Source organism: Salvelinus fontinalis, unplaced genomic scaffold (genome assembly GCF_029448725.1).
Source record: "Salvelinus fontinalis isolate EN_2023a unplaced genomic scaffold, ASM2944872v1 scaffold_0078, whole genome shotgun sequence".
NCBI lineage: Eukaryota > Metazoa > Chordata > Actinopteri > Salmoniformes > Salmonidae > Salvelinus > Salvelinus fontinalis.
In genome coordinates this window covers 161,285-178,321 of record NW_026600287.1, presented here as the reverse complement: position 1 = coordinate 178,321, position 17,037 = coordinate 161,285, and the positions used below count along the sequence as shown (strand labels likewise).

The window sequence follows — 17,037 nt, the reverse complement described above, 5'->3', positions numbered from 1 at the left end:
ACACACACACACACACACACGTGTTACCTTCAGGTTGAAGCCCAGTAGATCACTGATGACCCCAGACACAGCAGACAGGATGACCACCTGGGTGATGTTGTAGAGCAGAGGGTTCATCGTCAGACCATACAGCCTGAACGGAGCATCCAACTCCTGGGGAGTGAGAGGAGGTTAGGAGGGGGAGACATGGAGGGAGGGGGAGAAGGAGGAGAGATTAATAATGGAGATGAAAGAGAACAAATAGAGAGATGGAGATAGCCGTACCTTCAATAGTTTGGTGGCCAGCTTCAGTACGTTGTTGACTAATGTCAGATCCTCCTTCTTGTTTGGTTTCTTCTCCATCTTCAGGTACAGATTAATCTGGTGAAATCAGCTAGTCAATAGAAGTTGAGCCTTAAAGGAAATGTCCAGCCCAAACCACTCGTTCCTTTCATTTACAGTGTTAAATAACACTAATATGTGAGAATATTTTTGTGAAGCAATGTTTCATTTTGGCGTTATAAGGTTCGTAGCAACATGGAAAATAGTTGTGGAAATCTGTTGCAGCTCAAGTTGCCTACAAGATCCACAATGCAATGCTCTCTCTATGGGCTGGCTGGCTATGTAGCAAGCAAACACACAATAATACCAAAGACAATATCAGCATGTAAACTACCAGTTAGCTTTAAACTCGCCTACAATCTCACCATGTTTAATCTGCAGATGGAGTCTGACATTAGCAACGGCAGATATACTTCTGAAGAGATGGGAAACGTTGCCCATGCTATGTCAATGGACCGGGCGATGCATTCTGGGTGATTCTGGGACAAGGAGCGCTCTCCTTCAAGGAGTGAATGGGCTCTATCTCAAAACCCCGAAATCAGCACGAATTTCGTCAACAACAAGTACAACATTACAAATATTTTCCAAGATGTGAGATAATTAACTTGCTATGTGTAATATCGTATACATTTGTAATCGTGGAGAATAGGTACGTTTGTTTCTCGACAAATACACGGACTTTGAGAAGGGATTGCGTGATTAGCTTAGCAACCGCGCTACGCAGCATGACAACGTGAACGCGATTGGTCGACGGTCTACTGGGTGGGGCGTTAGAATATCTTCTATCAATTCAATTCAAGGGGCTTTATTGACATGGGAAACGTGTTAACATTGCCAAAGCAAGTGAGTTAGATAATATATAAAAGTGAAATAAACAATAAAAATAAACAAATCTATCTCTGCCATGCAATGCACCCTGGACTAAAGAGGCAGACAAATATGCTAGACCCTCCATTAAATTACACATTTCTCAAGGTAGGAATATAGCAAAAATATGATCAATGGCTCATTCGAGAGAAGACATCCTCCCAAGTTAAAACATCGGCCAGTATTGAAATCTGACATGTATGATAGACGTTTTCGCCATCTAAAAGTCCTATTAACTTCCAGTGTAGTGAGAGAGACTTTATCACGGTGCTGCTTTTACCCGTCTGCTTGAACGTCAATAACTCAGAGACACATGAAATACCCAGGGAGACGAGAGAACATCACTCAGAGGTGCACAACAACAATATAACATTCAAAATGGATGAACCTTTTGTTTAACATGTTCTGTCACTTAAAATGTGTGTTCCTATGTAACTACGCAAGTTAGCAAGTGTGGTACATCTGCTAGTTCTTCCTCAGTATTAATTGGCGAACTTCCAAAGTCTTGCTATAAACTGTACCAGTTGTGTGTGTGCCTCCCTCCATGCCTGTCTACCTGTTCTGTCAGTAAGATGGAGGTGTTGCTGGTCTCTGAGCCTGTCTACCTGTTCTGTCAGTAAGATGGAGGTGTTGCTGGTCTCTGAGCCTGTCTACCTGTTCTGTCAGTAAGATGGAGGTGTTGCTGGTCTCTGAGCCTGTCTACCTGTTCTGTCAGTAAGATGGAGGTGTTGCTGGTCTCTGAGCCTGTCTACCTGTTCTGTCAGTAAGATGGAGGTGCTGCTGGTCTCTGAGCCTGTCTACCTGTTCTGTCAGTAAGATGGAGGTGTTGCTGGTCTCTGAGCCTATCTACCTGTTCTGTCAGTAAGATGGAGGTGTTGCTGGTCTCTGAGCCTGTCTACCTGTTCTGTCAGTAAGATGGAGGTGTTGCTGGTCTCTGAGCCTGTCTACCTGTTCTGTCAGTAAGATGGAGGTGCTGCTGGTCTCTGAGCCTGTCTACCTGTTCTGTCAGTAAGATGGAGGTGTTGCTGGTCTCTGAGCCTATCTACCTGTTCTGTCAGTAAGATGGAGGTGTTGCTGGTCTCTGAGCCTGTCTACCTGTTCTGTCAGTAAAATGGAGGTGTTGCTGGTCTCTGAGCCTGTCTACCTGTTCTGTCAGTAAGATGGAGGTGTTGCTGGTCTCTGAGCCTGTCTACCTGTTCTGTCAGTAAGATGGAGGTGTTGCTGGTCTCTGAGCCTGTCTACCTGTTCTGTCAGTAAGATGGAGGTGTTGCTGGTCTCTGAGCCTGTCTACCTGCTCTGTCAGTAAGATGGAGGTGTTGGTGGTCTCTGAGCCTGTCTACCTGTTCTGTCAGTAAGATGGAGGTGTTGCTGGTCTCTGAGCCTGTCTACCTGTTCTGTCAGTAAGATGGAGGTGTTGCTGGTCTCTGAGCCTGTCTACCTGTTCTGTCAGTAAGATGGAGGTGTTGCTGGTCTCTGAGCCTGTCTACCTGTTCTGTCAGTAAGATGGAGGTGCTGCTGGTCTCTGAGCCTGTCTACCTGTTCTGTCAGTAAGATGGAGGTGCTGCTGGTCTCTGAGTCTGTCTACCTGTTCTGTCAGTAAGATGGAGGTGTTGCTGGTCTCTGAGCCTGTCTACCTGTTCTGTCAGTAAGATGGAGGTGTTGCTGGTCTCTGAGCCTGTCTACCTGTTCTGTCAGTAAGATGGAGGTGTTGCTGGTCTCTGAGCCTGTCTACCTGTTCTGTCAGTAAGATGGAGGTGTTGCTGGTCTCTGAGCCTGTCTACCTGTTCTGTCAGTAAGATGGAGGTGTTGCTGTATTTCTTGGTGGTCTCTGAGCCCAGGGTAACAAAGCGGAGCAGGAAGAGAGACAGAGAGGAACACCAGATCACCAGCTCCCAGTTATAGTGACACTCCAGGAAGGTGTGGTGGATATGGAGCAACTACAGGGAGGAGGAGAGAAGAGCTTGTTTTAACGCTCGTCCCACTCAAACATATAGATAGAATAACAAGTGAAAAAGCATTCCAACCGTTACTAACTGTATTAGAGCAAAAAGACAAGGTAGGACTGTAGCAGGCTGATAATGGTGACTCACGCTGACCTGAGCACAGCAGATGAAGACTACAGAGAGGGTGAGGAGGAAGGCAGAGGACACGATCACATCCACCGACCGCTGAGGACCCCTTCTCTGTAACGCACATTTGAAATACTTTGGTTGGACAAACACACTTATCCACCCACTCACGACACACACGTCTATCGCACACAACACATCTCCTCATGGACACAGAGGGGAGGTTCAGGTAGACATGATGGAACAACAACACATCTCCTCATAGACACAGAGGGGAGGTTCAGGTAGACATGATGGAACAACACACCTCATGGACACAGAGGGGAGGTTCAGGTAGACATGATGGAACAACAACACATCTCATGGACACAGAGGGGAGGTTCAGGTAGACATGATGGAACAACAACACATCTCATGGACACAGAGGGGAGGTTCAGGTAGACATGATGGAACAACAGCACATCTCATGGACACAGAGGGGAGGTTCAGGTAGACATGATGGAACAACAACACATCTCCTCATGGACACAGAGGGGAGGTACAGGTAGACATGATGGAACAACAACACATCTCATTGACACAGAGGGGAGGTTCAGGTAGACATGATGGAACAACAACACATCTCCTCATAGACACAGAGGGCAGGTTCAGGTAGACATGATGGAACAACAACACATCTCCTCAGACACAGAGGGGAGGTTCAGGTAGACATGATGGAACAACAACACATCTCATGGACACAGAGGGGTGGTTCAGGTAGACATGATGGAACAACAACACATCTCCTCATGGACACAGAGGGGAGGTACAGGTAGACATGATGGAACAACAACACATCTCCTCATGGACACAGAGGGGAGGTTCAGGTAGACATGATGGAACAACAACACATCTCCTCATGGACACAGAGGGGAGGTTCAGGTAGGCATGATGGAACAACAACACATCTCATGGACACAGAGGGGAGGTTCAGGTAGACATGATGGAACAACAACACATCTCCTCAGACACAGAGGGGAGGTTCAGGTAGACATGATGGAACAACAACACATCTCATGGACACAGAGGGGAGGTTCAGGTAGACATGATGGAACAACAACACATCTCATGGACACAGAGGGGAGGTTCAGGTACACATGATGGAACAACACATCTCCTCATGGACACAGAGGGGAGGTTCAGGTAGACATGATGGAACAACAACACATCTCCTCATGGACACAGAGGGGAGGTTCAGGTAGACATGATGGAACAACAACACATCTCCTCATAGAACAACACATCTCCTCATGGACACAGAGGGGAGGTTCAGGTAGACATGATGGAACAACAACACATCTCCTCATGGACACAGAGGGGGGTTCAGGTAGACATGATGGAACAACAACACATCTCATTGACACAGAGGGGAGGTTCAGGTAGACATGATGGAACAACAACACATCTCCTCAGACACAGAGGGGAGGTTCAGGTAGACATGATGGAACAACACATCTCCTCATGGACACAGAGGGGAGGTTCAGGTAGACATGATGGAACAACAACACATCTCCTCATAGACACAGAGGGGAGGTTCAGGTAGACATGATGGAACAACACACCTCATGGACACAGAGGGGGGGTTCAGGTAGGCATGATGGAACAACAACACATCTCCTCATGGACACAGAGGGGAGGTTCAGGTAGACATGATGGAACAACAACACATCTCCTCATAGACACAGAGGGGAGGTTCAGGTAGACATGATGGAACAACACACCTCATGGACACAGAGGGGAGGTTCAGGTAGACATGATGGAACAACACACCTCATGGACACAGAGGGGGGGTTCAGGTAGGCATGATGGAACAACAACACATCTCCTCAGACACAGAGGGGAGGTTCAGGTAGACATGATGGAACAACACACCTCATGGACACAGAGGGGGGGTTCAGGTAGGCATGATGGAACAACAAGACATCTCATGGACACAGAGGGGAGGTTCAGGTAGACATGATGGAACAACAACACATCTCCTCAGACAGAGAGGGGAGGTTCAGGTAGACATGATGGAACAACAACACATCTCATGGACACAGAGGGGAGGTTCAGGTAGACATGATGGAACAACAACACATCTCATGGACACAGAGGGGAGGTTCAGGTAGACATGATGGAACAACAACACATCTCATGGACACAGAGGGGGGGTTCAGGTAGACATGATGGAACAACACACCTCATGGACACAGAGGGGGGGTTCAGGTAGGCATGATGGAACAACAACACATCTCCTCAGACACAGAGGGGAGGTTCAGGTAGACATGATGGAACAACACACCTCATGGACACAGAGGGGGGGTTCAGGTAGGCATGATGGAACAACAACACATCTCATGGACACAGAGGGGAGGTTCAGGTAGACATGATGGAACAACAACACATCTCCTCAGACACAGAGGGGAGGTTCAGGTAGACATGATGGAACAACAACACATCTCATGGACACAGAGGGGAGGTTCAGGTAGACATGATGGAACAACAACACATCTCCTCAGACACAGAGGGGAGGTTCAGGTAGACATGATGGAACAACAACACATCTCATGGACACAGAGGGGGGGTTCAGGTAGACATGATGGAACAACACACCTCATGGACACAGAGGGGGGGTTCAGGTAGGCATGATGGAACAACAACACATCTCCTCAGACACAGAGGGGAGGTTCAGGTAGACATGATGGAACAACACACCTCATGGACACAGAGGGGGGGTTCAGGTAGGCATGATGGAACAACAACACATCTCATGGACACAGAGGGGAGGTTCAGGTAGACATGATGGAACAACAACACATCTCATGGACACAGAGGGGAGGTTCAGGTAGACATGATGGAACAACAACACATCTCCTCAGACACAGAGGGGAGGTTCAGGTAGACATGATGGAACAACAACACATCTCATGGACACAGAGGGGAGGTTCAGGTAGACATGATGGAACAACAACACATCTCATGGACACAGAGGGGAGGTTCAGGTAGACATGATGGAACAACAGCACATCTCATGGACACAGAGGGGAGGTTCAGGTAGACATGATGGAACAACAACACATCTCCTCATGGACACAGAGGGGAGGTACAGGTAGACATGATGGAACAACAACACATCTCATTGACACAGAGGGGAGGTTCAGGTAGACATGATGGAACAACAACACATCTCCTCATAGACACAGAGGGGAGGTTCAGGTAGACATGATGGAACAACAACACATCTCCTCATGGACACAGAGGGGAGGTTCAGGTAGACATGATGGAACAACAACACATCTCCTCATGGACACAGAGGGGAGGTACAGGTAGACATGATGGAACAACAACACATCTCATTGACACAGAGGGGAGGTTCAGGTAGACATGATGGAACAACAACACATCTCCTCATGGACACAGAGGGGAGGTTCAGGTAGGCATGATGGAACAACAACACATCTCCTCATGGACACAGAGGGGAGGTTCAGGTAGACATGATGGAACAACAACACATCTCATGGACACAGAGGGGAGGTTCAGGTATACATGATGGAACAACAACACATCTCCTCAGACACAGAGGGGAGGTTCAGGTAGACATGATGGAACAACACATCTCCTCATGGACACAGAGGGGAGGTTCAGGTAGACATGATGGAACAACACACCTCATGGACACAGAGGGGGGGTTCAGGTAGGCATGATGGAACAACAACACATCTCATGGACACAGAGGGGAGGTTCAGGTAGACATGATGGAACAACAACACATCTCCTCAGACACAGAGGGGAGGTTCAGGTAGACATGATGGAACAACAACACATCTCATGGACACAGAGGGGAGGTTCAGGTAGACATGATGGAACAACAACACATCTCCTCAGACACAGAGGGGAGGTTCAGGTAGACATGATGGAACAACAACACATCTCATGGACACAGAGGGGGGGTTCAGGTAGACATGATGGAACAACACACCTCATGGACACAGAGGGGGGGTTCAGGTAGGCATGATGGAACAACAACACATCTCCTCAGACACAGAGGGGAGGTTTAGGTAGACATGATGGAACAACACACCTCATGGACACAGAGGGGGGGTTCAGGTAGGCATGATGGAACAACAACACATCTCATGGACACAGAGGGGAGGTTCAGGTAGACATGATGGAACAAAAACACATCTCATGGACACAGAGGGGAGGTTCAGGTAGACATGATGGAACAACAACACATCTCCTCAGACACAGAGGGGAGGCTCAGGTAGACATGATGGAACAACAACACATCTCATGGACACAGAGGGGAGGTTCAGGTAGACATGATGGAACAACAACACATCTCCTCAGACACAGAGGGGAGGTTCAGGTAGACATGATGGAACAACAACACATCTCATGGACACAGAGGGGAGGTTCAGGTAGACATGATGGAACAACAACACATCTCATGGACACAGAGGGGAGGTTCAGGTAGACATGATGGAACAACAGCACATCTCATGGACACAGAGGGGAGGTTCAGGTAGACATGATGGAACAACAACACATCTCCTCATGGACACAGAGGGGAGGTACAGGTAGACATGATGGAACAACAACACATCTCATTGACACAGAGGGGAGGTTCAGGTAGACATGATGGAACAACAACACATCTCCTCATGGACACAGAGGGGAGGTTCAGGTAGACATGATGGAACAACAACACATCTCCTCATGGACACAGAGGGGAGGTTCAGGTAGACATGATGGAACAACAACACATCTCCTCATGGACACAGAGGGGAGGTACAGGTAGACATGATGGAACAACAACACATCTCATTGACACAGAGGGGAGGTTCAGGTAGACATGATGGAACAACAACACATCTCCTCATGGACACAGAGGGGAGGTTCAGGTAGGCATGATGGAACAACAACACATCTCATTGACACAGAGGGGAGGTTCAGGTAGACATGATGGAACAACAACACATCTCCTCATGGACACAGAGGGGAGGTTCAGGTAGGCATGATGGAACAACAACACATCTCCTCATGGACACAGAGGGGAGGTTCAGGTAGACATGATGGAACAACAACACATCTCATGGACACAGAGGGGAGGTTCAGGTATACATGATGGAACAACAACACATCTCCTCAGACACAGAGGGGAGGTTCAGGTAGACATGATGGAACAACAACACATCTCATGGACACAGAGGGGAGGTTCAGGTAGACATGATGGAACAACACATCTCCTCATGGACACAGAGGGGAGGTTCAGGTAGACATGATGGAACAACAACACATCTCCTCATGGACACAGAGGGGAGGTTCAGGTAGACATGATGGAACAACAACACATCTCCTCATAGAACAACACATCTCCTCATGGACACAGAGGGGAGGTTCAGGTAGACATGATGGAACAACAACACATCTCCTCATGGACACAGAGGGGGGTTCAGGTAGACATGATGGAACAACAACACATCTCATTGACACAGAGGGGAGGTTCAGGTAGACATGATGGAACAACAACACATCTCCTCAGACACAGAGGGGAGGTTCAGGTAGACATGATGGAACAACACATCTCCTCATGGACACAGAGGGGAGGTTCAGGTAGACATGATGGAACAACAACACATCTCCTCATAGACACAGAGGGGAGGTTCAGGTAGACATGATGGAACAACACACCTCATGGACACAGAGGGGGGGTTCAGGTAGGCATGATGGAACAACAACACATCTCCTCATGGACACAGAGGGGAGGTTCAGGTAGACATGATGGAACAACAACACATCTCCTCATAGACACAGAGGGGAGGTACAGGTAGACATGATGGAACAACACACCTCATGGACACAGAGGGGAGGTTCAGGTAGACATGATGGAACAACACATCTCCTCATAGACACAGAGGGGGGGTTCAGGTAGGCATGATGGAACAACAACACATCTCCTCATAGACACAGAGGGGGGGTTCAGGTAGACATGATGGAACAACACACCTCATGGACACAGAGGGGGGGTTCAGGTAGGCATGATGGAACAACAACACATCTCCTCAGACACAGAGGGGAGGTTCAGGTAGACATGATGGAACAACACACCTCATGGACACAGAGGGGGGGTTCAGGTAGACATGATGGAACAACAACACATCTCATGGACACAGAGGGGAGGTTCAGGTAGACATGATGGAACAACAACACATCTCCTCAGACAGAGAGGGGAGGTTCAGGTAGACATGATGGAACAACAACACATCTCATGGACACAGAGGGGAGGTTCGGTAGACATGATGGAACAACAACACATCTCCTCAGACACAGAGGGGAGGTTCAGGTAGACATGATGGAACAACAACACATCTCATGGACACAGAGGGGAGGTTCAGGTAGACATGATGGAACAACAACACATCTCATGGACACAGAGGGGGGGTTCAGGTAGACATGATGGAACAACACACCTCATGGACACAGAGGGGGGGTTCAGGTAGGCATGATGGAACAACAACACATCTCCTCAGACACAGAGGGGAGGTTCAGGTAGACATGATGGAACAACACACCTCATGGACACAGAGGGGGGGTTCAGGTAGGCATGATGGAACAACAACACATCTCATGGACACAGAGGGGAGGTTCAGGTAGACATGATGGAACAACAACACATCTCCTCAGACACAGAGGGGAGGTTCAGGTAGACATGATGGAACAACAACACATCTCATGGACACAGAGGGGAGGTTCAGGTAGACATGATGGAACAACAACACATCTCCTCAGACACAGAGGGGAGGTTCAGGTAGACATGATGGAACAACAACACATCTCATGGACACAGAGGGGAGGTTCAGGTAGGCATGATGGAACAACAACACATCTCATGGACACAGAGGGGAGGTTCAGGTAGACATGATGGAACAACAGCACATCTCCTCATAGACACAGAGGGGAGGTTCAGGTAGACATGATGGAACAACAACACATCTCCTTATGGACACAGAGGGGAGGTTCAGGTAGACATGATGGAACAACCAGTAGGAGAACACAGAACACACCTTGAGATACGAGCGCAGAGAGAGCCACATCTTAATGTTCTGGACTTTCTTCAGACGGAAGTGAGGCACCTCCGACTTCCTGGCTCGCCGTGCCGACGTCAGGTGACCAAACAGCTTGGCGAATAGCAGCCTCTGTCAGGTCCAACACACACACATACAGTGTACGTGTAAGTGATAAGACCTTTAGAAATAAAACCTCTTCAGAATGTCTTCATGTAACAATCAATGGTCAATATTGCATCTGTAATTACACCTGTTTGTATGTCCTCTCGGCCACGCTGAGCAGGAAGAAGAAGAGCCAGATGAGACAGATGCGCACCATGAAGCTGAGCGTTACCATGGTGATCACCATGACGTCGGAGGAGGAGCCGAACGCCACAGAGATGAGCTCATTGGCTGAGAGCTGTGTCAGCTGTTCCAGGTCCTTGTACTGAGACAGCCTATAGGCGAAGGGCGTCAGGCCCAGAGTCACTGACACCAGGTTACCAAAGACCTGGTAGCCAATACCTGGGGTGAACAGGTTGACCTGGAGGAAGGTAGAGATGGATAGATGGAGAGACGGGGGGAAGGAGAGATGGAGAGGGGTGGAGAGACAGGAGAGATAGAGGGAGGGGGTGGAGAGATAGTGGGAGGGAGAGACAGGAGAGAAGGAGGGAGGGAGGAGGTGGAGAGATAGTGGGAGGGAGGGAGGGGGTGGAGAGATAGTGGGAGGGAGAGACAGGAGAGGGAGAGAGGGAAAGAGATAGAGACAGGAGAGAGACAGCCATTATTTATATCTTTCATGTCATTGGTCTAAGTTATAGAGAATGTAAAGTGATCTGAGAGAAATGTGGCATATATAACATATATATATATATATACATATATAACTGCCTTCCAATATCATGAAGTCCAATCTGCATTCATTAACATTCTAGTTGATAAAATCCCCCAGGTGGGTGCTGGAGGCGATGGAGGTGCTGGAGGTGTGTTCCCGGTCTTACATTGTAAAGCGTTACACTACACACCAGATGTAATCCCTGACAACAGTATCACGGCCCTGGCTGTTCCTCACCCTGTTCATGATCATACCGCTGATCTCCAGGACAGACATATCAGCCTTCTTACAGTCGTTCCCCTCCCAGACGATGGCACTGACTCGCTCCAGACCCGGGTTGCTGCTGTGTAGCCACGTGTGACCCTGTAGAGGACACAACTAGATCAACACAATAACGACCGTTACACGCTGAGGGTTTGAGGCTGATCATCCTCATTGACGAGGTTAATACGACCGTGGTTACCATGGTTACGTCAGAACACACAGTGACAACAAAAACAGATTACTAGGAACATTCACGCGACCACCAAAACCTCTTCATTAATGTTGCAACCGTTTTATTGCAAGCTCAGTCCTACACTTACCCCCTCCTTCTCTAACCTTTGACCTTTGATCTCTAACCCCTGATAAACAGGATGAAAGGGTCATCTCTGTTCTCCTTGGTAGCAGGGCAGACTGCAGCTCCCTCTCCCTTTGTCAAACCCTAACACCACACGTCTAACCCTAACTCCTAACCTTTGATCTCTAACCCCTGATAAACAGGGTGAAGGGGTCATCTCTGTACTCCTTCTTGGTAGCAGGGCAGGCTGCAGCTCCCTCTCCCTCTGTCAAACCCTAACACCACACGTCTAACCCTAACCTTTGACCTCAAACCCACCTGGTGAAAGGGGTCATCTCTGTACTCCTTCTTGGTAGCAGGGCAGGCTGCAGCTCCCTCTCCCTCTGTCAAACCCTAACACCACACGTCTAACCCTAACTCCTAACCTTTGACCTCAAACCCACCTGGTGAAAGGGGTCATCTCTGTACTCCTTCTTGGTAGCAGGGCAGGCTGCAGCTCCCTCTCCCTCTGTCAAACCCCAACACCACACGTCTAACCCTAACCTTTGACCTCAAACCCACCTGGTGAAAGGGGTCATCTCTGTACTCCTTCTTGGTAGCAGGGCAGGCTGCAGCTCCCTCTCCCTCTGTCTCGCTGGTGCAGGAGGAGCGACACTCAGCACAGTGCAGGAAGTCCTCCCACAGCAGGTCCTCTGTCTCTGACTCGTGTCTGGTGCTCTCTGAGTCCTGGGTCCGCAGGCTGGAGCACCGAGAACTACAGCTGGTACCGGACTTAGGAGTCTCCTAGAGAGAGGGGGGGGTGATGGTGAGTGTGTGTGTATGTGTGTAGGGGGCGGAAATGTGTGTGTGTGTGATGTAGCTAAGTGTACCCACACATTGTGAGCGTGTCTATGAACTGTGCGTGTGTGTGTATGTACAGTTGAAGTCGGAAGTTTACATACACCTTAGCCAAATACATTTAAACTCAGTTTTTCACCATTCCTGACATTTAATCCTAGTAAAAATTCCCTGTCTTAGGTCAGTTAGGATCACCACTTTATTTTAAGAATGTGAAATGTCAGAATAATAAGAGAGAATGATTTATTTCAGCTTTTATTCAATTCAATTCAATTCAATCAATTCAATCTTAGCTTTTATTTCTTTCATTACATTCCCAGTGGGTTAGAAGTTTACATACCGGTACACTCAATTAGTATTTGGTAGCATTGCCTTTAAATTGTTTAACTTGGGTCAAACGTTTCGGGTAGCCTTCCACAAGCTTCCCACAATAAGTTGGGTGAATTTTGGCCCATTCCTCCTGACAGAGCTGGTGTAACTGAGTCAGGTTTGTAAGCCTCCTTGCTCGCACACGCTTTTTCAGTTCTGCACACAAATGTTATATAGTATTGAGGTAAGGGCTTTGTGATGGCCACTCCAATACCTTGAGTTTGTTGTCCTTAAGCCATTATGCTACAACTTTGGAAGTATGCTTGGGGTCATTGTCCATTTGGAAGACCCATTTGCAACCAAGCTTTAACTTCCTGACTGATGTCTTGAGATGTTGCTTCAATATATCCACATAATTTTCCATCCTCAAGATGCCATCTATTTTGTGAAGTGCACCAGTCCCTCCTGCAGCAAAGCACCCCTACAACATGATGCTGCCACCCCCGTGCTTCACGGTTGGGATGGTGTTCTTCGGCTTGCAAGCCTCCCCCTTTTTCTTCCAAACATAACAATGGTCATTATGGCCAAACAGTTCTATTTTTGTTTCATCAGACCAGAGGACATTTCTCCAAAATGTACGATCTTTGTCTCCATGTGCAGTTGCAAACCGTAGTCTGGCCTTTTTATGGTGGTTTTGGAGCAGTGGCTTCTTCCTTGCTGAGCGGCCTTTCAGGTTATGTCGATATAGGACTCGTTTTACTGTGGATATAGATACTTTTGTACCTGTTTCCTCCAGCATCTTCACAAGGTCCTTTGCTGTTGTTCTGGGATTGATTTGCACTTTTCGCACCAAAGTACGTTCATCTCTAGGAGACAGAACGCATCTCCTTCCTGAGCGGTATGACGGCTACGTGGTCCCATTGTGTTTATACTTGCGTACTATTGTTTGTACAGATGAACGTGGTACCTTCAGGCGTTTGGAAAGGATGAACCAGACTTGTGGAGGTCTACAATTTTTTTTCTGAGGTCTTGGCTGATTTCTTTTTATTTTCCCATGATGTCAAGCAAAGAGGCACTGAGTTTGAAGGTAGGCCTTGAAATACATCCACAGGTACATCTCCAATTGACTCAAATGATGTCAATTAGCCTATCAGAAGCTTCTAAAGCCATGACAATTTTCTGGAATTTTCCAAGCTGTTTAAAGGCACCAGTCAATACAGTGTATGTAAGACTTCAACTGTATGTAAGTGTGTATGTATGTATGTATGTATGTATGTATGTATGTATGTATGTATGTATGTATGTGTGTGTATGCAAGTGTTCTGTGTGTATGTATGTACTGTATGTAAGTGTGTGTGTGTGTGTGTGTGTGTGTGTGTGTGTGTGTGTGTGTGTGTGTGTGTGTGTGTGTGTGTGTGTGTGTGTGTGATGTGCAGTATGTACTGTATGTAAGTGTGTGTGTGTGTGTGCATGTATGTACTGTATGTAAGTATGTGTGTGTATGTACTGTATGTAAGTGTGTGGCTGTGCGTGTCTCTGTGTGAGTGTAACCAACCTGGGTGGTGTGGAGGTCACCCACCTCAGTGTTGATGGTGTAGTGTTTCTTGTAGTGATGTGGTTTCCTGTTGCGCAGCGTGCAGTCACTGCTGATGCGCTCTACGCCCCTACGGATGGCGGTGTAGGACGCTTCAGGATCCTCCTCACTAGACGCCTCATCAGACATGTTCTCCACACCCACACCACGGCTCTGGGTCTCCTGGCAGGAAGACAGGTTGAACAGATTCCTACCTTCAGACTAGAGAGTGTCTATTTATACATGGCTAAACTCACCTGTTTCAGGACAGGTGTGTGTGTGTGTGTGTGTGTGAGTGTGTGTGTGTGTGTGTGTGTGTGTGTGTCACCTTGTTGTTTACCTCAGAAAGATGGCGCCTATAGAAATGACAGCTTCGCTTCTAGTCCTTAGGAAACTGTGCACTATTTAGTTTTTAGTTTAATTTTTTTATTTTATTATTTCTTACATTATTGGCCCAGAAAACCTTAAGTGTAGAGCCGGGAAGAACTATTGGATGTCAGAGAGACGTCAACTTACCAACAACTTACTACGACCAGGAATATGACTTTCCCAAAGCGGATCCTTTGCCTGCACTGATTCCAGAGGCCGACCCAAAACAACGCCGTCGGAGGAGAGGGTGGCGGAGCGTCTTCTAGTGAGGCTTCGGATGCGCGCACACCACCCAGCACTTCCGAGTACATTACACGCTAATGTCCAGTCCATAGTTAACGAAGAAGACAAAATCAGGGCAAGAGTTGCTTTCCAAAGAGATAGTAACATACTCTGTTTCAAGGAAACATGGCTAGCTGTCCGTACAGCAAACGGGATTTTCAGTGCATTGCGCCGTCAGGAATCTCTCCGGTAAGAAGAAGGGCAGGGGGTGTATGTTTCATGATTAACAACTCATGGTGTAATTGTAACAACATACAAGAACTCAAGGCCTTTTGTTCCCCTGACTTAGAATTCCTCACAATCAAATGCCGACCTTATTATCTCCCAAGAGCACTTTCTTCGGTTATCGTCACAGCCGTGTATATCCCCCCGCAAGCGGATACCGAGACAACCATCAGGGAACGTCACTGGACTTTATGCAAACTGGAAACCATATATCCTGAGGCTGCATTTATTGTATCTAGGGAATTTAACAAAGCTAATTTGAGAACAAGGCTACCTAAACTCAATCAGCATATCGATTGCAGTACATGAGCGAGTAACACGCTCGACCATTGCTACTCTAACTTCCGCAATGCGTACAAGGCCCTGTCCTCCTTTTGGCAAATCTGACCATGACTCCATCTTGTTGCTCCCCTCCTATAGGCAGAAACTAAAACAGGAAGTGCCCGTGCTTAGGTCTATCCAACGCTGGTCTGACCAATCGGATTCCACGCTTCAAGATTGCTTCGATCACGTGGACTGGGATATGTTCCGGGTAGCCTCAGATAATAACATTGACATATACGCTGACTCGGTGAGCGAGTTTATAAGGAAGTGTATAGGAGATGTTGTACCCACTGTGACTGAAACTTTCCCTAGCCAGAAACCCTGGATTGATGGCAGCATTTGCTGCTGAAAGCACGTACCCCCGCATTTAATCATGGCAAGGCGACTGGAAACACGGCCAATACAAACAGTGTAGTTATTCCCTCCGTAAGGCAATCAAACAAGCAAAGCGTCAGTATAGAGACAAAGTGGAATCGCAATTGAACGGCTCAAACACGAGACGTATGTGGCAAGGTCTACAGACAATCATGGATTACAAAAAGAAACCGGGCATCGACATCTTGCTTCCAGACAAATTAAACAACTTCTTTGCGCGCTTTGAGGACAATACAGTGCCACCGACACAGCCCGCTACCAAAGACTGTGGGCTCTCCTTCACTGCAGCCGATGTGAGTAAAACATTTAAACGTGTTAACCCTCGCAAGGCTGCAGGCCCAGACGGCATCCCTAGCCGCATCCTCAGAGCATGCGCAGACCCGCTGGCTGGTGTGTTTACGAACATATTCAATCAATCCCTATCCCAGTATGCTGTCCCCACATGCTTCAAGATGGCCACCATTGTTCCTGTTCCCAAGAAAGCTAAGGTAACTGAACTAAATGACTATCGTCACGTAGCACTCACTTCTGTCATCATGAAGTGCTTTGAGAGTCTAGTCAATGATCATATCACCTCCACCCTACCTGACACCCTGGACCCACTCCAATTTGCTTACCGCCCCAATAGGTCCACAGACGATGCAATCGCCATCACACTGCACACTGCCCTAACCCATCTGGACGAGAGGAATACCTATGTAAGAATGCTGTTTATTGAATACAGCTCAGCATTCAACACCATAGTACCCTCCAAACTCATCATTAAGCTTGAGACCCTAGGTCTCGACCCCGCCCTGTGCAACCGGGTCCTGGACTTCCTGACGGGCCGCCCCCAGGTGGTGAAGGTAGGAAACAACATCTCCACTACGCTGATCCTCAACACTGGGGCCCCACAAGGGTGCGTGCTCAGCCTCCTCCTGTACTCCCTGTTCACCCATGACTGCATGGCCATGCACGCCTCCAACTCAATCATCAAGTTTGCAGACGACACTACAGTGGTAGGCTTGATTACCAACAACGAC

At 47.9% G+C, this 17,037-nt stretch overlaps 1 protein-coding gene across 1 annotated transcript in view; it reads right to left on the bottom strand.

Annotated features, from left to right (window-relative positions):
- The window catches only part of LOC129842950 (protein PHTF2-like), a 138,525-nt gene that overhangs the window by 2,973 nt on the left and 118,515 nt on the right, over positions 1-17,037 (bottom strand). The window contains exons 9-17 of the mRNA XM_055911665.1: positions 14,423-14,623; positions 12,283-12,504; positions 11,400-11,540; positions 10,599-10,871; positions 10,346-10,477; positions 3,279-3,371; positions 2,970-3,125; positions 265-360; positions 28-153 (exon numbers count right to left, since the gene is read on the bottom strand). Of these exons, the coding sequence (XP_055767640.1) occupies positions 28-153; positions 265-360; positions 2,970-3,125; positions 3,279-3,371; positions 10,346-10,477; positions 10,599-10,871; positions 11,400-11,540; positions 12,283-12,504; positions 14,423-14,623 (1,440 nt within the window). The remainder of the gene's footprint in view (positions 1-27; positions 154-264; positions 361-2,969; positions 3,126-3,278; positions 3,372-10,345; positions 10,478-10,598; positions 10,872-11,399; positions 11,541-12,282; positions 12,505-14,422; positions 14,624-17,037) is intronic.